Below are 21695 nucleotides of genomic sequence, written 5' to 3'. Positions count from 1 at the left end.
AAATGGAGGTCACACAACTAGGAAAACTAGAGGTCAAGCTCACCTCCAGGTCCGCCCCAATAAAAGCCTGTGCTCCTAACCACGGACCCTGCCCATCCTTGAAGAGCTATGATCTGTGTAAACCCAATAAACTGGCATGCTATGCAACAGCAATGCTAAATCACTGGTCCTCATCCCAGGAGTAAATCACAAAAAAGAAATGAAAGACTCCTTCGCCCCCACCCCAGGGTTTCACACTGAGAAGTCCCACAGAAGTTCAAATAAACCACCCTCGCGGCTTTTCCTTCTCTTAACAATATGGTAGGTGCACAAGGTCCCTGTAGGACTGGGTTTAACCTGAGGTTTGGCTTTCAAGTTGTTTGGTTGGTAATAAAGTCAGACTAAATCTTCACACGTAAATGCCCAGTGGCTCACACGTAAATGCCCAGTGGCTCACAGGGTGACCCAAGGCGACCTGGAAGGGCTAAGCAAAATGGGAGAGGGTCTCACTGACCAGCACGAACAGGAACGAGAAACCAGCCAGCTGGGTGCCTGGGAGCGTGGTCTCCGGACCTGCCCTGTGTGTCTGTCCTGTGCCTGGGGCCACGACCACCCAGGCGCTGGGCACAAGCATCAAGAGGAGAAATGAGAGGCTCTGCTGGGCTCTGGCCCACTGTTGGCACCTGAGTTTTCACGCCTTGTCCTCACTGCCAGCCCAGTCCATGGCCCCCTCCGGACTCAGGCCCTCGCAGGCGGGCCAAGAGGCTCCCAAGCTCCAGTAGGAAGATAAGCAGGCGGCAAAAGTCATAAACCTGTGAAAGGGCCTGGTCGTCCAATGCTCTCCAACCAATCAGTTCTGCACGCTGTTGCTCACATCCACCCTAAGAATGCCTCAGGCTGCCCAAGGTCAGTGTGTAAGGATACACAGGGATCACGAGAAAGCCTCACTGTGGGTAAGCACTTCTCTACGAGTTTTGGTGTAAGATTGTAACCATCCAGGTCTGGCTCTGCCCTACACCTGACTGTAAGCACCACGAGGGCAGGGAGTTTTCATCGCCTATATCTCCGATGTCCAACACAACGCCTGACCCATCGTAAAGCTGGATAACCCCACAGCGATAAAGCCCTGCATTCTGTCCTTCAAACTACTGAGCACAGCACAGAGGTGCTGGGTTACCCTGGGAGGCTGGCAAGCGGATTTAATCCCCGTGGAACCAGAGCCCAGACGCCAGCAGGGTTTCATTCATTGCCTTTGCCAGAGCAACAAGGTGAAGAACGAAAGTGAATGTGTCACAGACACCTCCAGTTCTTTTGGGAGGATCTGCGTTCAGGTCTTTAGCAAGGAGCAGGCGTAGCCGTGCTCGGAAGAAGTCTCTGATGTCCCTGTCCGCAGGCAGGAGGAACATGATGGTAGGTAGGACGAGGTCCTTCAGGGTTTGGAACGGCGCTTCTCCGACTCTCGTATGTGGGTTCCTGGGCGAAGCAGGGGTCTTAAACCAGCGCCCAGCTGATTCTGAGGAAGATGCTCCCACAGGCTATGGGGTCAGCACCTCTGTGGGTTGTTCAACTTGAAATCAGCAACGCTGGGTTGTCCTCCTCCGAAACCCGGAGGACAGGGAAGGGGTGGCTGGGAAAGGGGGAAAACATCCCCAAGCTCTGGGAAGAATGCCATTTGTAGCTGGAGGAGCGTAGGTTGGACACAGGAGCCCGATTCCCTGGCAGAGCTGCAGTGTACCTGGACATCCGTGGGAGTGTTGAAGCGCTCACTTCTCTGGAATTTCCTCAAAAACAGGATCTTATACACAGGCTGAGGATTGAAACATCTGTCCTTCCAATACACTGTCAGCTTCACAGTCCTGCCCGGGGGCGTGGGTGTGTGCCACTTCCGACCTTCACAGAGGTTAGAGACCTTCTGGGCGGGAACGCAGAGCTGTTCAGCACTGCCGTGCTTAGCATGCCACTCCGAGGTCCCCAGCAGCCTCCTCCAACAGACTGGCCTAGTCCGACAGTTCACGTCGTGCCCTCCTCCTTCCCTCCGCACGTACTGTTAGGCCAGCGCCAGGCCTGTCACCCAGCCGGTACATCCAGTGTAAGTGCGTAAGGGGAGTTAAAACACTGAGATACTTCCATGCTGATTAGCAAATAATGACTGTCCCAAGCCTCCCCTGACCCAACACCCCCACCCACGGCTCTGAACCTCCCCTGGGATCCCCATCATGAAGTAATAAATAACGAGTTGAAGCCTGGCATAGTGGGTGTGGGGGGAGGACGCTAGGACCTGCTGCAGCCCAGCTGGGGCCCAGTCCTCCATGCTGACTGCTATTTCTAATATTACCTCTAGCTTCCACACTCCCCACACACTCATTCATTTTCCTGCCTCTGGGCTTCTCCTGGTGCAGTGCCCGCTGCTGGGAATGTCCTCCCCCACCCCCCTTGCCCTCAAACCCCTTGAACTCCTCTCATATTTCAGGCCTTCGGTTCAAATACAAGCTTCTCTATGACGTTGGCCCCATTCCCAACCTCTCTCTTAAAAACAACCGTCCACTTTAGCACACCCATGTGGCCGTCTCTCTAACCCCCTTTTTATAAGCCCTGTATCCTGTCTTGTTCTAGTTATTTACTCACAAATTCCAACAGATCGACGTCCCCCACTCCTGAGATTTTTAAAACTAGATTTACAGGTAGAAACTGTATTGGTCCCTAGACTTCCATGAAGCCAGCTGGACCAGCTGGTCGCCTCTGTGACACCAGCACAGTCCTGTCTGTTAAGGCCCCTCTGATGTGAGGCCTTGCTTTGCCACTGGGGGGGCTTGGCATCCCAGGCCCTTGGCTCAGGAGGACTGCAGCGACACTGTCAAAGGGCCAGCAGCGAGGACTCAGAAAGGAAGTAAAAAGTCAGTGTATGGACCCCAAAAGCTTCTCAAATAAACAAAAACAAAAACACCCTACCCAGCGGCAGCCAGGGAAGGAGGGGCTGGCTCAGGTCGGCTTCCTATCACATTGATGGTGTCTCTTCTCATGGGTGAAAGTCCCTCTGGGCACGCCAGGGGGTGACCTGCACAGGTGGTCAGCGCACCCTGACCGTCCCTCAGGCCCCCTGTTTCTTTTTGGTTTTTAGGGTCTCATTACCTTGAAAAACAAGCATCTCAACACACATTAGGTTTGAACCTCCTGAGGCAAGCTCAGATCTTGCTGACCCTTCTGCTCTCTGTAATCCTATCCTATATAATAAAGAGGCAATATGCAAATTGACCCTCACACCCTCGCAAGATGGCTACCACAAGATGGAGGGCAGGGAGGGCAGTTGGGGGAGATCAGGTCGGCAGGGGAGCAGTTAGGTGTCAATCAGGCTGGCAGGGGAGCAGTTAGGGGGTGATCAGGCAGGCAGGCAGGCGAGTGGTTAGGAGCCAGCAGTCCTGGATTGTGAGAGGGATGTCCGACTGCCGGTTTAGGCCCAATCCCAGAAAGGTCCCAGATTGGAGAGTATGCAGGCTGGGCTGAGGGACACCCCGCCCCCCTCGCCCCCGCCCCCCCCCCCCGCCCCGAGTGCATGAATTTCATGCACCGGGCCTCTAGTTATCTAATAATTCTATTACTAGACACATACAGCATTTGTTTCATGCCAGGCTTTGTTCAATGCCCTTGGCCATACTGACTCATGACAACCTCTTATTAGGCATTATCATCAGCCCCGTTAATAAGTAAGGAAGCTGAGGCAGGGAGCAGCGACATAATTTGTCCAAGACCTACTTGGGGACTGACCCAGCTGGCGGCCTGGCTCCATGGGATGGTCCTTACCCACTCCTCCATATTCAGTATGCAGCAGGAATGCAAAGAGGTTTGCTGAATATAAAATACATGCTCCCTGGGTTCCGTGGCCACAAGGATACTGGCTATTTTAACTGGGATTTTCCCAGGCACGTGCCATCTTAAAACTTCTCTGGAACGCTTGGAGCTCAGTCAGCACCACACAGGGACTGTACCACCCGAAACTGTGGTTGCTGGGGAAGAGCGGTCTGCAGGCTCTGCTTAGGGGTATGGGTGGGCACGGATAACCGCCGTGGCTATTCAAGGGCCTCAGGGCAAAAGGAAGGCTTGGAGGCGGTTTGGCCACATCAGGAGTGATAAACGTACAGTTCCTATTAACGCACAGAGGTGATGGACCATCAATAGGGAGCAAGCTGGCTGGGCACCTCCTTTCTCTCTCCGCTATGGGGCCTGACAATGCCTGTCTGTCTCGGTTTCCAGCCATTTGTAAAGACCTCAGAGCTTCCACGGCCTCCTGGGCAGAGCGGCGGGGAGGAGGCTGGGAGCAAGGAGTCATTCATCACTGTCAGGAGATGTGCTGCACACAGCAGGCAGCCTTTCTTCCCTGCTGCTCCTGCAGCTAGAGCTGCAAATCTTGAAAAGATGCAGAACATGCACATCGCAAATAAACATTCATCATCTGGGCCCTGGGCCCCGAGAGGCCCCTCCCATAGGAGGCCCAGCAGCTCTGACTTCAGCTCCAGGAACTTGGAAGGCGGGTGGGGGTGGGGGCATTTTGGGCGCCTGATCTCTGACCCAGCCAATCCCCATCCTGGACAATCTGTTGAGGTTTTGGGGTAAGAATTCTCTAAAATGACCTCCACGCCCCTCCTTCCTCTACAAAGTCAGATCCCCAGATTGCTGCCAAGGTAGCTCATAATCATTAAATTATGAAAATACAAGTGGCTGGGAGGAAATTAATACCAGGTTAACTGCAGAAAGGCCTGCTTTCTGGTGAAGTCATTATAAAATTAAAATGTGTTATTTCTTCGGTGAGTCTGAAAAGCCTCCCGCAAGGCCTGTGGCTCCACAGCAGGCCCGGATTCGCACGGGGCGGGGCGGGGCAGCCCTCCCGCGCCCAGCACTGCGAGGCAGAGGCCCCTGCAGGTGCGTTCCCAAAGATCGGGCTAGAAGTGATTAAAGACAAAAAGAGGGAAAGGGACAGGGTATGAATTTTCCAATTACTCTTTAAAACTCAAGAGTCAAGCTGCTAGAAAACGCAGGTTTTCCCAGTCAGACTAATAATGCTGAGCTAATTAGACCCACAGGCATGGCCAACATATAAATTCAGGTCCAAAAGAGGGACACTATCCCTTTAAAAACTGCCTGGGGACCCGGGGAGAAGCTAATGAGGAGCGTCAGTTGGGGCTGCTTTATTCGGTGGCCCTCTGGAGGGCACAGCCTGGGGTTTCTGTAACAGGGCTTCTGTGCTTGATTCAATAAATCAATTTCTATTAAATGCGGTGCGGCCCTGGCGCTGGCTTCATAAAGCACCCTCGTCCCTGCAGCCTGCCTGGCGGCGCGGTCAGCGGGCGCTGAAAAGAGCAATGAAGAGCAAGATGGAAGCTGGATCTGCAATATTTATAAAGCTCGGCCCAGCCGCTCCAGACCACGCTCGAACTGCCTCCAGAGGGCTGCTCTTCGGAAAAACGTCTGGATTGTTGGTGAGCAGCCCGACGCCCTGGGCTGTGGCCCTCCCCCCGGAGCTGGGCTCCAGGCTCAGCCAAGAAGAAAGGCCACCCCACCCAGAATGGGAGTGGAGCTGCTTCCTAACCCAATCCTCAGGGTCTGAGATGCTCCCCAAGAAGTAACAGGGGGAGCAGTAGGAAGGGAAGTGCCGAGGGCTGGGGGAGAGGGGCGTTGCTGACCAGGGCCAATGAGATGGGTCTTCCCGCTGACCCATGAGTGACCGCTGGAGACGAATCATCTCTAAACACAGGACTGATGCCCCCGAACATCTGAGAGGTGGTCACTCCATCCCCCGGTGACTCCGAGTCCAGCAGAACTCCTCTCGTATTTCAGACCTTCGGTTCAAATACAAGCTTCTCTATGATGTCGGCCCCAATCCCAACCTCTCTTTTAAAAGGGGGGGGGGGGGGGAGGGGCAGAGGACAGAAGCCAGAGAATGTGGCCACACGACATTCTCCCTGGTGGTGCTCAGCTGTCCTTTTTTAAAAAAAATCCTCACCAGAGGACATGTTAGAGAGAGAGAGAGAGAGAGAGAGAGAGAGAGAGAGAGAGAGAGAGAGAGAACATCGACCAGTTGCCTTTCGTATGCGTCCTGACCTGACTGGGGATAGAACCGAAACCTTTTGGTGTAAGGGACGACGCTCCAACCAGCTGATCCACCCAGCCGGGGCAGCTGTCCTCTCATTTCTTTTAAAAAACAACCTCTTTGCTGTTGGCTGTTTACTTACAGCCGGCTCCGTGCACCGTCCTCCAGCCCACCTAGACCCACACCCTTGTGTTATCCCGGTTGAACTTGTTGGGGTGAAGGACGCGGCCTGTACCGCACTGTCCACATCAGGGGCCACATGTGCCTGCTGAGCAGTGGAGACGGGGCCAGCGAAACTAGGAAAGGAATTTGTTATCCAGCTGTAACTTAGAAGGCCACATGTGGCGAGTGGCTACCGTGCTAGAGAGCACACAGAGCAGAACAGGTTCCCTGTGCTGAAAGGAAAAAAATGTAGTTGACCCCACTCTGCTCCCAGTGGAAAATCCTGATTTGCTCATAGTTTTCAGGAAACGCAGAAGGGAAAATTACCCTGCTGTGTCATCAAGTTAGAATCATAAAGAGCAAGGGCTGCAAGGGATAAAAATGGAAGGTCACCCTCTGTGGAATCTGCCTACGGGAAGCGGTCTTTCCCCGGAAGCCCGAAAGGCAGAGCCCAGCCCACCCCCCACCCGCCACAGAGGGCAGCAGCGAGGGGCAAAGCAAGCATTTGACAAAGAAATGAGAGACCGAGGCAGGGACTTGTCCAAGGCCCCAGAATCTTGGCAGAGCGAGGACCAGCACCGGGCAGCCTGCCTCCCATAGCTGTGAGCTGGTTAGAAGCCAGGCCATCTCTAGTTACCGTCCCGCCTGTCCCCTGAAATAAGACCATCATAGATGCTGGAAAGGCTTTGCTTAGAGAAAGAATTCTGGTGTGCGTTACTCATAACCAGAACCATCTGGAAGCAATCTCGCGTTCACACGATGGACTTCTCTTCCTCTTTGGCCCTCGCTCGCTCTATAAATCCCATCAGCCCAGGAACAGCTGCCGGAGCTGCTGGCCCGAAGCCAGGGGTGAAGAAGCTACAGCCCTCCCCCCGCCCCCACTTGCTCCTCACCCCATGTGGCTGGACAAAGAGCACCAAGAACACTGATTTTACACAAGAGCAAAATCCCCGGCAGGCGCAGAAGCGGGGACCTGCAGCCACAAGGCCAGCTCTGAGAAACTGTTGTTTCAACTCCCTCACACAGATGCTTGCCAGCAAATTATGGCCTGAGCGGGCTCCGAGGGCTGCGGGTGGGGACACAGACCTCAGTGCCAGCCAGCGTGCATCGCGCCGCCATTGCAGCACAGGCACAAAGGGCCGGGGAGGAGGGGCACTGGCTGGCGTTGAGTCCAAGGCCGGATTCTGGCCCCAGGACCAATGAACCAGGCACAGAAGGTGAGAGCTGGGCTGCATCAGGGACGAACTCGGCGCTGGGGGTTCTGTGAAGAAAATGCCTTTATAAATCACACCACTGGGCAAACTCTCTGAGGAGCGGCGGAAGGAGAGATGGGGGAGCCAGGGAAGAGACTGATTTCATTATGAAGGTCCTGGTGACAGTGAACTTTTGTCCTCTGTACAATCTGGGCCTGCCGAGCGGGCCCACAGTCTCTGAGAAAGAGCAAGGGTGGGAGAGAAGGATGCCCGCCAGGAGGCAACAGACTCATCCTTAATGATGAGACAGGCTTCCCCGAGCTGACATCCTCTCCACACTCCCTCCCACTGTAGGCTCGCCGCGGACGCTGGCATGGTGCTCCTCTAACGAGAGCAGGAGTTTTCCTAAGCATCGCAGAGCTGGTTCTTTGGGGATCTTTCCCACCATCGCACCCAACATCACACACAGGCTCTCAGTGATGAGTGCGAAGCATGGTGTTTCAATCCGGCCAATGGTCTACTGGGTCAGAGTGAGACTAGAAAATTTACCGCCTAAGCAACTTACTACTCCCCAGGTGCTTCGTCTCACCCTCTTGAAGCCTGGTGGGTAGAGGTCCCCTGCTCAAATTTATGCCACAGCTCAAAAGGGGATGATGACGTCTAGTCTCACCCTGGAGAGAAGCTAACCGGTGCACTGGATTAGAAAGAGCCGTGAACTAGTGTCAGAGACCTGGGTTCTAGTCCCTGTTGTGACACTTGCGCGTTGGTGGAAGCCGAGAAAATGGCCTACTCCCTTGGGGCCTCCATTTGCTCAACTGCAAAATGGGAACAGGGAGGAGGAGCCACTCAGCATCTGGCAGTGCAGCACAGCAGCACACAACGCACAGTCAGCCCTCTGCACCTGCGGGCTCCCAGCTGCACAACGGTTTCCAGTCTGTAGTCAGTTGCATTCGTGGCTGAGAAACCCGGGGAGAATGAGGGCCCACTGAATATTCCTTGGAAAAACCTGCCTGGAAGTGGATCTGCACAGTTCAGACCTGTGTTGTTCAGGGGCCGACTCTAATTTAAAGCTTTGATGGCGAGGAAACGCTACCAGTCCTCATCTCCTTTTCCATGGAATTGCCGGCTCAGAAAGCCAGCAAATTGTGGTCCCATTTTTTTAAGTCCCAATAAGTAATGGCTAGACCTGAGGTTTTCCTTTAGAGGCTGAAAAGTTTTCAAAGGGATTCATTAAAGTTGGGAGAGGGAGTTTACATACGCAGTGGTCTAAATTGGTTTTAAACTTCCCAACTTCTTCCAACAAAGATGTGAAGCACTCTCCTTTGCCTTAAACATCGTTTTCAAATCAAAAGTAAACACAGGGAGGAAGTCGTGCAAAGATGTACGTACATCTCTGCTCACAGGCAAAGCTGGGAGGCAAAGCCATGTAGGGAGGGAATGACGCTGAAACGAATCCACAGATCCGGTCTGAGGAAGCTTCTCAGTCTTGGCTCCTCAGTGATAAAGTGTGTGCGTGTGTGTATGTGTGTGTTTAAAAGACAGAGGGCATATAAACTTGGATATAATCTACATTCAAAAAACTATGAAATGGAGGTAACCTTTAGCCATTTGTTCACCAAGTTGGTTTTGGCTGCTTAGATGTCATTTGCCTCGCTGGCCTGGAAAGAACATACAGACAGCCTTGCCTCAAGTTCAACATGTTTCACATGAGAGCTCCTCATTCCTACCCTTCCACCCACTGACCGTCCACAATGTCCACCTGTCCCCACTGTCCCCCTCCACTCTGTCCATTACACCCCTTTCTTCCTTTCACCCAGTAAGTACTAGCTTCCTGTCTGCTATGTGCCAGGCACAGGACATGGTGCTCCCCTCAGGGGGCTTATCGACTATGTGAAGAGACATATTTAAACAGATAAATTGAAATAATTCATGGTTTACCTCTTACATGCATGGCTTATATGTGGCCTATATGATCTAGCTTCCTGTTCGTTTCCTTTCCGTGACTATTTTCTGCTTCCATCCCTCTACTTGGCCCTTGGGACCTCACACCTCCAGTTCTGTGATTTGTTCCCCTGGGTATCTCTATCTGCTCTCTCTCCTAGTCCCCTTCAAACTCCTCTTAGAACCACTTTCCTAAAGCGTTGCTTTCATCTTTCCTTCTTCTCAGAAACACACAAGAGTAACCTACTGCCTCCCCCAGTAAACCCCAAGCTCTCTGCCTGGCTCCCTTACCCTCGGCCATGTTCCCTCAATGCCAGATCAGTTGGCCATTCTGCTTGCTGTCTCTTAGATGGACGCTTTCATTTACGCATTTACAATCACGTGGTTCTTGACTTGGGATGCCTTTCCTTTCTTTGTTCCAAATTCTGCAGATTCCAGACCAAACCCTGCCATGCTATTCTGAACCAGAGTAGCCCTCGCCTTCAACTTTTCTGTAAGAGTGCTGATTTTGCTGACAGGATAGAAATGAATTTACAAAGAACACCCAGTTGGTTTAGGGCAGTGATCCTCAATCTTTTTTTATCTCATGGCACACAGAAACTAATTACTAAATTTTACAGCACACTAAAATATGTATTTTTTGCAAGTCTGACAGAAAATAGGTATAATTTTGATTCATTCACACCAGATGGCTATTGTGTTGGCTGCTGTCATTTTTTATTTGACAATCTGAGGGAAAAGAGGTCAGTGCTCCTGACCAAACAGCCAGGTACTGCATGTCCCCCCCCCCCCCCCCCCCCGTAATCCTCACCCAAGGATATGTTTGAGAGGGGGAGGGGGCTGCAAGGGGGGAGGGGGGAGAGGGAGAGGGAGAGGGAGAGGGGGAGGGGGAGGGGGAGGGGGAGGGGGGGGGGAGGGGGGGGGGGGGGGGGGGGGGGGGGGGGGGGGGGGGGGGGAGAGGGAGAGGGAGAGGGAGAGGGGGAGGGGGAGGGGGAGAGGGAGAGGGGGAGGGGGAGAGGGAGAGGGAGGGAGAGAGAGAGAGAGAGAGAGAAAATATGAGAGAGAGAGATGTGAGAGAGAAACATCGATGGGTTGCCTCCCATATGCACCCTGACCGGGGATCAAACCTGCAACCTAGGTATGTGCTCTGCCAGGGAATCGAACCCACAGTGCATGGTGTATGGGACGACAGTGCAACCGAGCCGCCAGCCAGGGCAGGTATTGCATGTTTTCAAAATTCACCAGTTGAAAATCGCTGGGTTAGGGTAATGAATCTGGGGCACCAAATCTCCAAAACTGAGAGCTGCAAATACAGTGGACCCTTTCTGATTAATACGTGCATGTTTAGGAGTAAGTATTTTAGGCTTTGTGGGTCATATGGTGTCTGTTGCAACTACTCAACTACGCTGATGCAGTGTAGCCAAAGATCAAACATACAGTGCTGAACACGGCTGCACTAAAATTATTTATAGAAAGGGCCCGCGGGTAAAATTTGGTTTTTGAGCCACAATTTGTTAACCCTGTTGTAGAAGAAGAAGAGTGGATACTGGTGAGGATGTCCTCTTTTGGATGGCAAAGTACAACAGGAAGTGTCCCTTGGATCAGCCCCTTATCTTCCCTGGCGCTCCACTGCTCCTCTGAGACAGTATGTACCCTAGGAGAAGATGCCCAGCCTAGAAGTCATCACCATGGGAACTGGGGCTGTGACCATCTGTTACAGCTATTTTGGTCAACGAAGAAGAGATATCGGAATCTACTTCTTTGCCTGAGTTGGAGATACGGCGAGGTAAGAGTCGCCGGTCTCTTTCTCCAGTCATCCTCCAGGCGGGCAAGAGGCTTACTGGTCAGGAACACAGGGCCCAAGGGCAAATCTTCACCCATTTGTCTCCGTGCCCGGCACTGCTCTCTCATTTAATCCTTCCACCAACCCTCGTACCTGTAAGTACTTGATCAGCCTATTTATTTTTCCGATGGAAGAAATCGATGAGGTTCCTAGTCACCGTTGGCCTGATCCACAACAGAATTGGTCTTGTGCTTAGCAAGGTGTGTTTGGAGAGTAAGATGCACCCTGCCAAGATTTCGTATTTCGATTTGGATGTGATGAAATAATGAGGGTAAATCATTACTTCTAGTCCTTACAATGACCCTTCAAAGATACCCATGGTAAACGGGGCTCATAGGGATGAAGTAGTTTATGCAACTTTGCCCATTTGGAAAGGTCCGAGCTAAGGTTCAATCCAAGGATAATGACTGGCCCAATAAACCTCTGGTCCAATCCTTCGAGCCCCTGACCTAAAAAACCAAGTTCAATGTGTTTCAAAAGCCCCCAAATGCTTGCTCTGTGAAACGTGAGGAACTTTGTCACCTCTGTGGGGTCTAGTGACCCCGAGGAGAACCTCAGAGAAGCAGACAGGCCAACCAGCCCTGAGACGTGGGAACTGGACCCGGGCGCAGAGCAGAGGCAGCGTCGCCCTTTCCCTGACCACGCCCGGGTCGCGGGGCACCTCCTGATCCAAACTGTGCGCCTGGCCGGTTATGGCGCCGACGCTGCCTTCTCACGCCCCGGCGGTGGCGGAGGGAGGCGGGCTCTTACCAGCCTGTCATGTTAAAGTCCCTGTAGAGCATCTTCTTTCCCAGCTCCTTCCTCTGCACTCTCCTTGGAAACTCCAAATGTGTGAACTCATTTCCCAGCAAGTGAGGCTGCATGAATGCCTAAGAGCAGCAAGAAAGAAAACACACACACGCACAGATTTAGAAGAAAAAACGAGACTCAAGGATGTGTTGCAAATCGAGACGGGCCATACATATTTCAAATACACACACAAAAAAAACAGTTCCCAAATTTTAAGGAAAATAGATTTAAGAATCTCAATGCAAATAAAAATCACCCACTTAATTTATTAAGGGCTGTAACTTTTTCATTTGATGTGAAGAATTAATTGTAAGAGAAGACATGTATGGACTGCCAGCGTTGTCAGGAAAAGAGACTGTTTCTCCCAAGGTTTGCTTTTTAATTCAAATCCAGGATGGGTTCCCTTTCCCGCTGGCACGCTGGCGAGGCCAGAGAGCCCCCCTCACTCCTTCCGCCTGCCCTAGGCTTTCTCTGCTGTCCTCTCCCGCACACTCCTGGGTCCCAGGCCGGGCCTTTAAAACCCGTGAGTCTCTTGCCCTAACCGGTTTGGCTCAGTGGATAGAGCATCAGCCTGCGGACTGAAGGGTCCCAGGTTTGATTCCGGTCAAGGGCATGTACCTGGGTTGCGGGCACATCCCCAGTGGGGAGTGTGCAAGGGGCAGCTGATCGGTGTTTCTCTCTCACTGATGTTTCTGACTCTAACCCTCTCTCTTCCTCTCTGTAAAAAATCAATAAAATATATTTAAAAAAACAAAACAAAACAAAAACCCGTGAGTGTCCAGGTCAGCACAACGGCCAGAGTGAGCGGGCTGGGCTGGACGCCTCGCTTCGGCTCTGCAGTAATGTGATAGTGTAATTGGAAGACGGTTCCAGAGCAGATGGCTTCCTCCCCTCCCCCAGATCCCTGTTCACACTACAAAAGTATTCAGCAAACAGCTACTTAGGGAACTGCTGTGAAACAACGAACAGTCTCATTGTCAGGTTCAAAATTCAGGTCCAGCTCTCCAAAACACGAAACGCTCCAGTGTGAACTCCGCTCGGCGGCCACGCACCGGGAGCCACCGGGGCTTCCCCACCCTCCCGCACCCCTGGGAGCAGCATCCTGGCGAAGTGAGTCTTCCCTCTCTGTCTGGCAGGGGAAAGAGGGGGCAGAGCAAATCATGGCCTGGCCCTGCAGGAAATCAAGGGACTCCTGCAGCAGGCCAGATGGCCACGTCCTCAGCCCATTGGAAATAGGCCCCTTCCACATCTTTCCCAGGACCTGACACGGGTGGATCTCCCGCTGATGCTCGCAGGGGTTTCGGGGGTATTCCTGGGGTGTTCGTCACCAGCGTATCAGGAATAAAAGGAGGCAAGCTGAGTTGTCACCAGGCTGGTCAGATTTGGCCAGATAACGGAACTGGAGCCAGTGATTCCGAGCAGGATTGGGTGTGTGACAGGCAGGGCCGGCCTGAGGGTGAGAAGGGGACCTGTCCTTATGCTGAAGCTCCGCCCAGGTCTGACGGAAATTCTAGGTCTCCTCTGAGGGGCTCTGAAACCTTGGCTTGGCTGCTGATGGAGGTCAAGGACACTTAACACTGGGTTTCACAGAGGTTCCCTGGGAGGGACGGAGAGGGGGGACTAGTATTTAATAGGGCAGGTCCATGGCTTGGGCTTTGGGCGAAGTGGACTTGGGTTTGAATTTAAGCTCTGCATTTAGCACTTATAAGCTGTGTGATTTTTGGAGGTTAATCTCTCAGCCTCAGTTTTTAAAATCTGTACGATGAGATCAGTTATGTATTTATCTCATACTATTTTAATGATGAGATGATGTCTATAATGCACTTATCATGGTTGTCTCCATTCATAAAAGAAAACAATCATATCCACTTAATAACTATTGGGCCCCATTACATCCGGAGCCCTATGCTAACTGCTTTGTGAGTTCTCCCTTCACCCTCCCAACCACCTTACTGGCTACATAATTCGAGGGGCCCAGTGCAGAATGAAAATATGGAGTCCCTGTGCAAAATCAAGAATTCAAGAGCGTGACAGCAGAGCAGGAAGCCGAGCCCAGGGCCCCGTGCAGCTGCAGGCCACATGCCCGTGCAGCCAGCTGTGGGTACAGGGCAGATGCTGCTCTTCCTCCTCTATTTTGTCCACCCACGAAAACTAGGGAACAGAGGCATAAAAAGTCAATGAAGAGCAGCATCTCTTACGTGCCCCGATCACCTCCCAGAATGCAGGGACTGTGTCGGCCTGGTGTTCTGTCGCACCCCCTCCCTCCCAAGCTGGACAGACACTTGAAATGCTGTGTATTAGTACCCCAGCCGTCCTAAAGGTTATCCCATAGACTCAATTTACACACGAGGAAACCAAGGCCCAGGGAGGTTAAGACACGTAGCCTGGGCTCTTAGCCAGGCCTGTGTGGTTCTAGAGCCTGTGCTTCCTGTCGTCCACAGGCCCCCATCCTAACCCTTCTGCTGGCCCTTTAACCTGCCCATACACACATTTACAAAAAACAATAAGGGGCTGACAAAAGGCCTGTGATCTTGGTGCGCCCAGACCACACGAAGTCAGACCACAAAGAGGTCCCCGTGAGGACCCAGCTTAACAGCAGTGCAGCTCTGCACACAGCGAGGCCACAGAGATGGCCTGACATTATGCTTTAACAAGTTAACTAGAAGAAATTCATACGAGTGATTAAAGAAACCAGTGCAAATCCACACAAAGGAATTCTATGCTGTCACTTACAATGATGCCACAGAGGCGATGTAATGACACAGAAAGGGGTGCTGTATCTGTAAAAAGCAGGTTATCAAACAATGTGTGATGTGAGTGTGGGAGCTAATGGGAACTATGTCATAAGATATAGTGTAAGATATACACTGAGTGGCCAGATTATTATGACCACCCCATCAGTGCTTTGTTAGGCCACCTTTTGCCTTCAATACTGTGGCGATTCTTCCTGGCATTGACTCCACGAGATGTTGAAAGGTGATGTGAGGAATCTGACACCATGCCTGATGAATACCACTGTCCAGTTCTGTGAGATTTGATGGTTGTGGAACCAGCTGCCTGATGGCTCTTTTAACTTCGTCCCACAAATGCTCAATTGGATTGAGATCTGGTGATTGTGGGGGCCACCTAAGCAAGGTAAAGTCTCCCTCATGTTCTTGAAACCACTCCTGCACAATATGAGCACAATATGGTGCATTGTCTTGTTGGAAGAAGCCATCTCCATTGGGATATGCCATCAACATGATAGGATGAACTTGATCAACGATACTTATGTATGTTGTGCTATTCAGACGTTCATAATGGTCTGGCCCTCTAGAAACTTCAGCGCAAAATTATAGCTAATTTGCCTACAAACGTCAGGTGGTCATAATAATCTGGCCACTCAGTGTATATGTGTACAGTTGGCCCTCCGTAGCCACAGATGCCGACTGTACACATTGTTCCATGCCGTTCTATAGAAGGGACAGGAGCATACGTGGTGGTCCTGGAACCAATCCCTTACAGACGCCGGGACAACTATACATAAATGAGCACGTGTGTGTGTAAATAGAGGTACACGACACACGTATAGTATATGATCAGCAAACACGTTAGATACCAAGGTCATTTCCAAGGACATTTCCTCACCAACCCCGGTGACTAACAGGAGTGAATGTACAGAGTTCCAGGCGTTTTATCTCTTAATCGCAGAAGGAGTGGGCGCTCTGCTGTGCTGTACGCAGGTACCCTCACGCCGTCCGCCCGCATACATGTGCATGGCCAGTCGTGCGGGAAGATCTGCCAGGCAGATGCCCGCGGGTGGCTGGGACTCCTCGGCAGCTCTGCCATCTGCAGGGGCCGCCTCACCTCTGCCTCTGAGGACGAGCAGGTGCCAAAGGGGCTTAAATTAAACACTCTGACACCTGCGGCCCCTTCCCACGCAGAGCCTTTCAGGGTCTCAGCAACCGCCTGCGTCTCCCATGATAACCAAAGGCAGCTCCGTGCATCCACCCTGGACGCCCTTGATTAGCTGCACCGAGTTTTATTACCTCTGAGGGGGAAGGCTGCCAATTAAGCTGCGCACACGGCTTTCTTACTACTTCAAACTTTTATTTTATTCTTTCTGAGAGAGCTCCTTTCGACTCAGACAAGCCTTTATTATCTACCACTATCGTGTATATCTGAAAAGGAATACACAAGTGAAGTGTATTGGCTGAGGTCTTCCAAACCTTTTTCACGTGGAGAATCCAACAGTGCGCATCAGCTGCCAACTCTGAATCATTCACGTCCATGCTTTTCCACACAATGGTGGCCTGTGTTCCGTGGGAGCGCTGGCGAGGCAGCGTTTCTTAAATAATCCACAAAAGAACCACAAGCCTCCAGCCAGGGGTGCAGAGCTCTGAAGTCCACCTTGCGATGATCTAGAGCCAGCTTTCTGACTGGGCCTGGGGAATGTGGCCGAGCAAGTCTCACGCGTGCCTCCCAGCCCTGCCTGCGCACAGCCAGTTGGATCCCAAACGGTTCAAAGAGGGCTTCGCTTTTGTCTGCAGGGCTTTCTTCTAAGCTGCTGGGCCCCCGTCCCCGCAGGTTTGGGGCTGCTCTTTAGCTGTCTGCACATGCCCGGGAGATGACGCCCAGGTCGTGCCTGCCATCTGGCTGACAGCAGCAATCCACTGCGACACACCCCAGCTTCAGATGTGTCAGAAAGGGAAGAGAGGGCATCTTAGCTCTGAGGATACTGTGATATTCAGCCCCCACTGGTACCGACGCCACCCCCTTAGATTTCTCTATCGTTACAGTTATTTTTCTTCCTGTCTTGCTAATTGCCACAGCACATCTCACATGGTGCATGATACGGTTCCTGTCACAGTCACGGCCTGCCAGAGAATCTGTGATTCCATGGGTACCTCTGACATATTTTTACTGTTTTTTAAATATCACCATCCACATCCTAACTACAGGCCTCCTTTTCACCAGCACTTTCCATACTGATGACTGTTGCATTTGTCAGACATGATGGAGTTACTTGTGTTAAAGAAAACAACAACTCAAGAGCTAAGTACAAGCAGAGAAAACAGGTGGCTGATTAATGAAAAGAGATGCTAAAATATAATGGGACATACACGTTGGTTTGCAGAGGAAAGTGCACTTCTGCTTATTCATGCATCTCCATACTTAAGAGAGTTTACACATATGGTCTGTCCTCGTAAGCTTAGCTGTTATATCAAAATAATGGAGGGTTTAAACAATAAAGACTGATCTCTCACAGTTCTGGAAGCTGGGAAGTCCAAGATCGAGGTGCAAGCAGATTGGCTGACCGGTGAGGGCTCTCTTCCTTGTTTGCAGGCAGCCGCCTTCTCCCTGCATGCTCTCATGGCCCACCCGCTGTGCTCTCATGGAGAGAGAATCCAGCTCTCTGGGTCTCCCTTTGTCAGGATGCTAGCCCTATCAGATCAGGGCCCCACTCTCATGACTTCATTTAACCTCCTTACTTCTGTAAAGGCCCCATCTCCAAATTCAGCACAATGAGGGGAGGGCTTCAACATACATATAGGGTTGATATATGTACATAAACTCATCAAAATATCATAACATGTTAGGACAGCTTTCTATTTAACTTACTCATATTCACAAATATTTCTACCATTGAACATGAATTATTTTGTTTAAAAAAACACACACACACTAAAAAATATATATTTTTTGAGAACCGGGGTTTTTAACTTGGTTTTAGAAATTTGCTGAGAGGAGCTTCGCTGCCCCTTCTTATTCCAATCATCTGAAGGAAAGCCAATGTCACTGGGAAGGGCCAGCCAGGGTGGGGCTGGCTCCAATGTGTGGACACAGAAGCGTGCTGCTTCCCAACAGGCCGGCCCGGGGACATTTGTTCTCAGAAGCAGAGTGGCCCCACGATTTGGGAACCCACAAACGTCGCTCAAGGCCTACCCAGCATCACTTCTAACTCAATGTAAGCAACATATGCAAAGTTCAAAGTCTGTAAAGTGTGGAAGCAGGGGTATGTTAGGTTCTTTTCTACCATAAAACCTAGTGATTTACTGATTCCAAACTTATGAGATTCCTGGACAGTTTTTGCATGTTTTACTCCACTGCTCATACCTGGGCAGCTCACCAGTATGTCCACGTGACTATGGCCTCTTCCCAAAGTACATTTCATAGGGATGCTGGCCTATTAAAAATGTGGACTCTAACGGGATAAAAATCCAAGAAGAGAGCAAGTAAAAGCTCCGGACACTCTCCTAAACATTCCTTATGCAGCTGATATGCTGGATATAGTTTTTCCTCTCTGACAATGCTATTCATATATACGTATGTTAGCAACATCTGCATTGGATGCAAGTAATAGCAGCTACACTTAAACATGTTTATTATTTTTAAAACCTTAGCTACACTCTAGTGCCCGGCCCAGCACCTAACACAATAAAGGCTCTCTAAGTAAGGATTTGCTGAAAGAATAAATACAGAACATCTCAACCTGCTTTACACAATTGCTTTGAGTGATTAATTAAACTCTACAAAATAACACAGCACAGCTTTCAATCTTTTGAAAACATTAAAACTAAGATCCAAGACACATAAAAACAAACTTGGACACACATGACCACCTTTGGATTTAGCTAACTTTGTAATTTGACCAATTCCTTCCTGTAAAACCACATGTGTGGGTGGGTGGGTGGGTGGATGCAGTTATACCATTTATTTATTATTATTTTTTAAAATATATTTTTATTCATTTCAGAGAGGGAGGGAGAGGGAGAGAAACATCAATGGTGAGAGGGAATCACTGATTGGCTGCCTCCTGCACGCCCCTACTGGGGATCGAGCCTGCGACCCGGGCACGTGCCCTTGACCAGAATCAAACCAGGACCCTTCAGTCTGCAAGCTGACGCTCTATCCACTGAGCGAAACCAGCTGGGGCTGCAATTATACCATTTAAAATCCCACAATATTTCACGACCCCAAGAATAGCTAAATAATGTCATTTCTCTTTCTTACTAATAAGCATGCCAACTAGAAATCTAGAAAATTGGTTTATACTAACATCTAATTTAAAATGTGCTGGCATGCCCCAAGTTAAAAATGGACCGCTTGTTGTACCTCCATTTATCTATCCTAAGTTTTGAGGCTTTCCCTCAAGGAAACCTAACAGCGTGCTCCTGAGGGGAGGCGGGGAGGAGGTACACCTGGAGGTCATGTGTGTGCCACACAGCACCTGGGGGGAGCTTGGGAACCACTTCCGTGGCAAAACCAAAGGCTGGTGGTCACCCAGGGTCCTAAGGGCTCTGGAGAACACAGGGTTGCTAAGCAGAGGGCAGGACACGTCCTTGTCACTCAGGGTCTGGGCAGCTGAGAACAAGCTTCCAGATACAAGAAGAGCCGTCTCTCAGGAAAGGATGCTGGAGTACCCACTGTGCCAAGAAGTGGCTGGACAGCAGGGCTGGGGCCGGGGGATTGGACGTCCTCTTCTGACCTCTGTCCTCTCTAGCCCTGGGCAGCAACCAGCTTGGGGGGGCGGCGGATAGTGCACACTGCACTGTGAGAAAACCCGTCATCCACCCTAGAGGGAGCCAGGGTTGCGGAGGGGCTGGAGCAGACAGGAGGGGAGCAGGCTGAAAGAGGAGACACCTTCTGGAGAGGAGCAGCCAGGTCTGTCTCCTCCACAGCACAGGGTCCTGAGCCCCACCCTCCAGGCGGGGGAAGAGCTGTGAGCACCTTGGCAAGGCAGGAAGAGGAAGGGAGCGGAGCAGGTACCCGGATCCCAGACAGTGAGGTGTGTGTTAAGGTTATGGGAGGAGGCGGAGTACCGGGCTTCCTGGGGACATTGTGAAGATGGGTCCTGAGCTGACTCCAAGTTACCTGCTGGGAGCATAAAATGCTTCCTCCTTCTGATACCTTTTATTCCTGATGCCTTGTGGTCAGCTTGCCAGTGAGTGGTGTTGGCCAATGAGGAGACTATCCCAGGTCTGGGGATTATCCAGCCAAAGGAATGTGTGCGTCTAACACATGAGCTCCTGAGCATGCCAGGCACCAGGGGCTAAGAATTCAAAGAATAAAAGAAGAGGGTCCTCTGGTCAGAGCTCACACACCCGTGGGGGAGACTGAGGAGAAATGCAGATATCCCCAGGGCTAAGGGACAAAGAACGGGGAGGGAGCCTGAAAGGATCTAGGAGTTGGTCAAGCCAGGGGTCCGGGGCGTGGGCAGCAGGAGCAGATGCAGGGAGGCAGGAAGTGGCCGGTGTGTGGGGGCAGAGGTGGCAGGAGTGTAGCCTGTCTGCCACTTACCTTGGGCTCCTGCACGGCACCAAGGAGGGCCCTTCCTGCAGAGGGCAATACACAGCTACATACAGTGAAAGTACTTTTTATAAATACTTTTCAATGAAAAAAAAAATATATATATATACAGTAAGGTGCTCTATCATATATGTACAAGTGGATGAATTTTCACAAATTGAACACACTCATGGCACTGGCACCCAGATCACCAAATAGAGCGTTACCAGCACCCTGGGGTCAGGATCCTGTCTGATCACTGGGGCTCCCCCAAAGGGAAGCGCAAGCCTATCTCCCAGGCTGGTATTGCCGGCTCTCTACTCCAGCGGTTCTCAACCTGTGGGTCGCGAACCCTTTGGCGGTCGAACGACCCTTTCACAGGGGTCGCCTAAGACCATCCTGCATATCAGATATTTACATTATGATTCATAACAGTAGCAACATTACAGTTATGAAGTAGTACCGAAAATAACTTTATGGTTGGGCCACAACATGAGGAACTGTATTTAAAGGGCCAGAAGGTTGAGAACCACTGCTCTATTCCCTGTGGAACCCTAGGGGCAGCCCCCCTCGCTGGATGTGAGGCCTGTGAGATTCATCCATGTCCCCGTGTACTACGGCGCGTTCATTTGGGGGCTGCGCAGCATTCACCCCTGACTGCCGCACGTACCCACCCATCCTGCTCCCCGGGCCCTGGGACCGTGCCTGTCTGGGCTGTTCTAGACAGTGCCATGTGCACGTTCTAGTCTCCTGGTGACGCCTGGACACACCTCGCTTAGGTACCTACCTAGGAGTGGACTGCCCAGCTTTCAGTCACTGCCAAACCCTTTTTCAAAGTAGTTGTCCCAATTTCCACTCCCACCAGCAGAATACGGAAAGTAAAAACACTCGTGTTAAATGAGAGAGCAGATTCCTTAACAGGGAATATTTCGTAAAGGCCTCTAGCTAGAAAACTTTTATCTGCATTCATTTTTTTTAAATCTTCAGGCCTCTCAATATTTGACAAGAGGTTATCAAAATGAGGGTTTTCAGTGTTTAACACAAATCTTTAAAGCAATTAAGCAATTTATCCTCTTTCTTGCCCTTGAGGGGGAATAAACCTCGTCAGATTATATGAGAGGAGAACTGGAAGTCATCCATATCAAGATAATTTGTCATGAGAGAAAGTCTAAGGTCACAGATGAAATGAAATTAATAACGTCAGCCAAACCGCTGGTGACCATGAACAGTCACACTAGCATCACACGGGCGGGTCCTCCAGAGCCCAGGCTGCCTGCCTGGCTTACAGGGCAGAGGCGGAGTATTTTGGTTTGGGGAAGGAAGGAAGGGAGGGAGGGAGGGAAGCAGGAAGGGAGGGAGGAAGGGGAAGAGGAAGGGGAAGAAAAAGGTGAAATGGCTGAGATCTAAATATGCATGGGTTAGACTCTTTCCTAAAGAA

The 21695-nt window shown here is 51.1% G+C and overlaps 1 protein-coding gene across 2 annotated transcripts in view; it reads right to left on the bottom strand.

Annotated features, from left to right (window-relative positions):
• PPM1H (protein phosphatase, Mg2+/Mn2+ dependent 1H) overlaps window positions 1-21695 on the bottom strand; it is a 235395-nt gene that overhangs the window by 60317 nt on the left and 153383 nt on the right. For both annotated transcript variants that reach the window (XM_036298716.1, XM_036298715.1), the window contains exon 6: window positions 11951-12069. In XM_036298716.1, the coding sequence (XP_036154609.1) occupies window positions 11951-12069 (119 nt within the window). The remainder of the gene's footprint in view (window positions 1-11950; window positions 12070-21695) is intronic.

The sequence above is a fragment of the Myotis myotis genome, unplaced genomic scaffold (genome assembly GCF_014108235.1).
Source record: "Myotis myotis isolate mMyoMyo1 unplaced genomic scaffold, mMyoMyo1.p scaffold_m19_p_3, whole genome shotgun sequence".
Taxonomy (NCBI): Eukaryota; Metazoa; Chordata; class Mammalia; order Chiroptera; family Vespertilionidae; genus Myotis; species Myotis myotis.
This window is presented reverse-complemented; position numbering and strand designations above follow the sequence as displayed.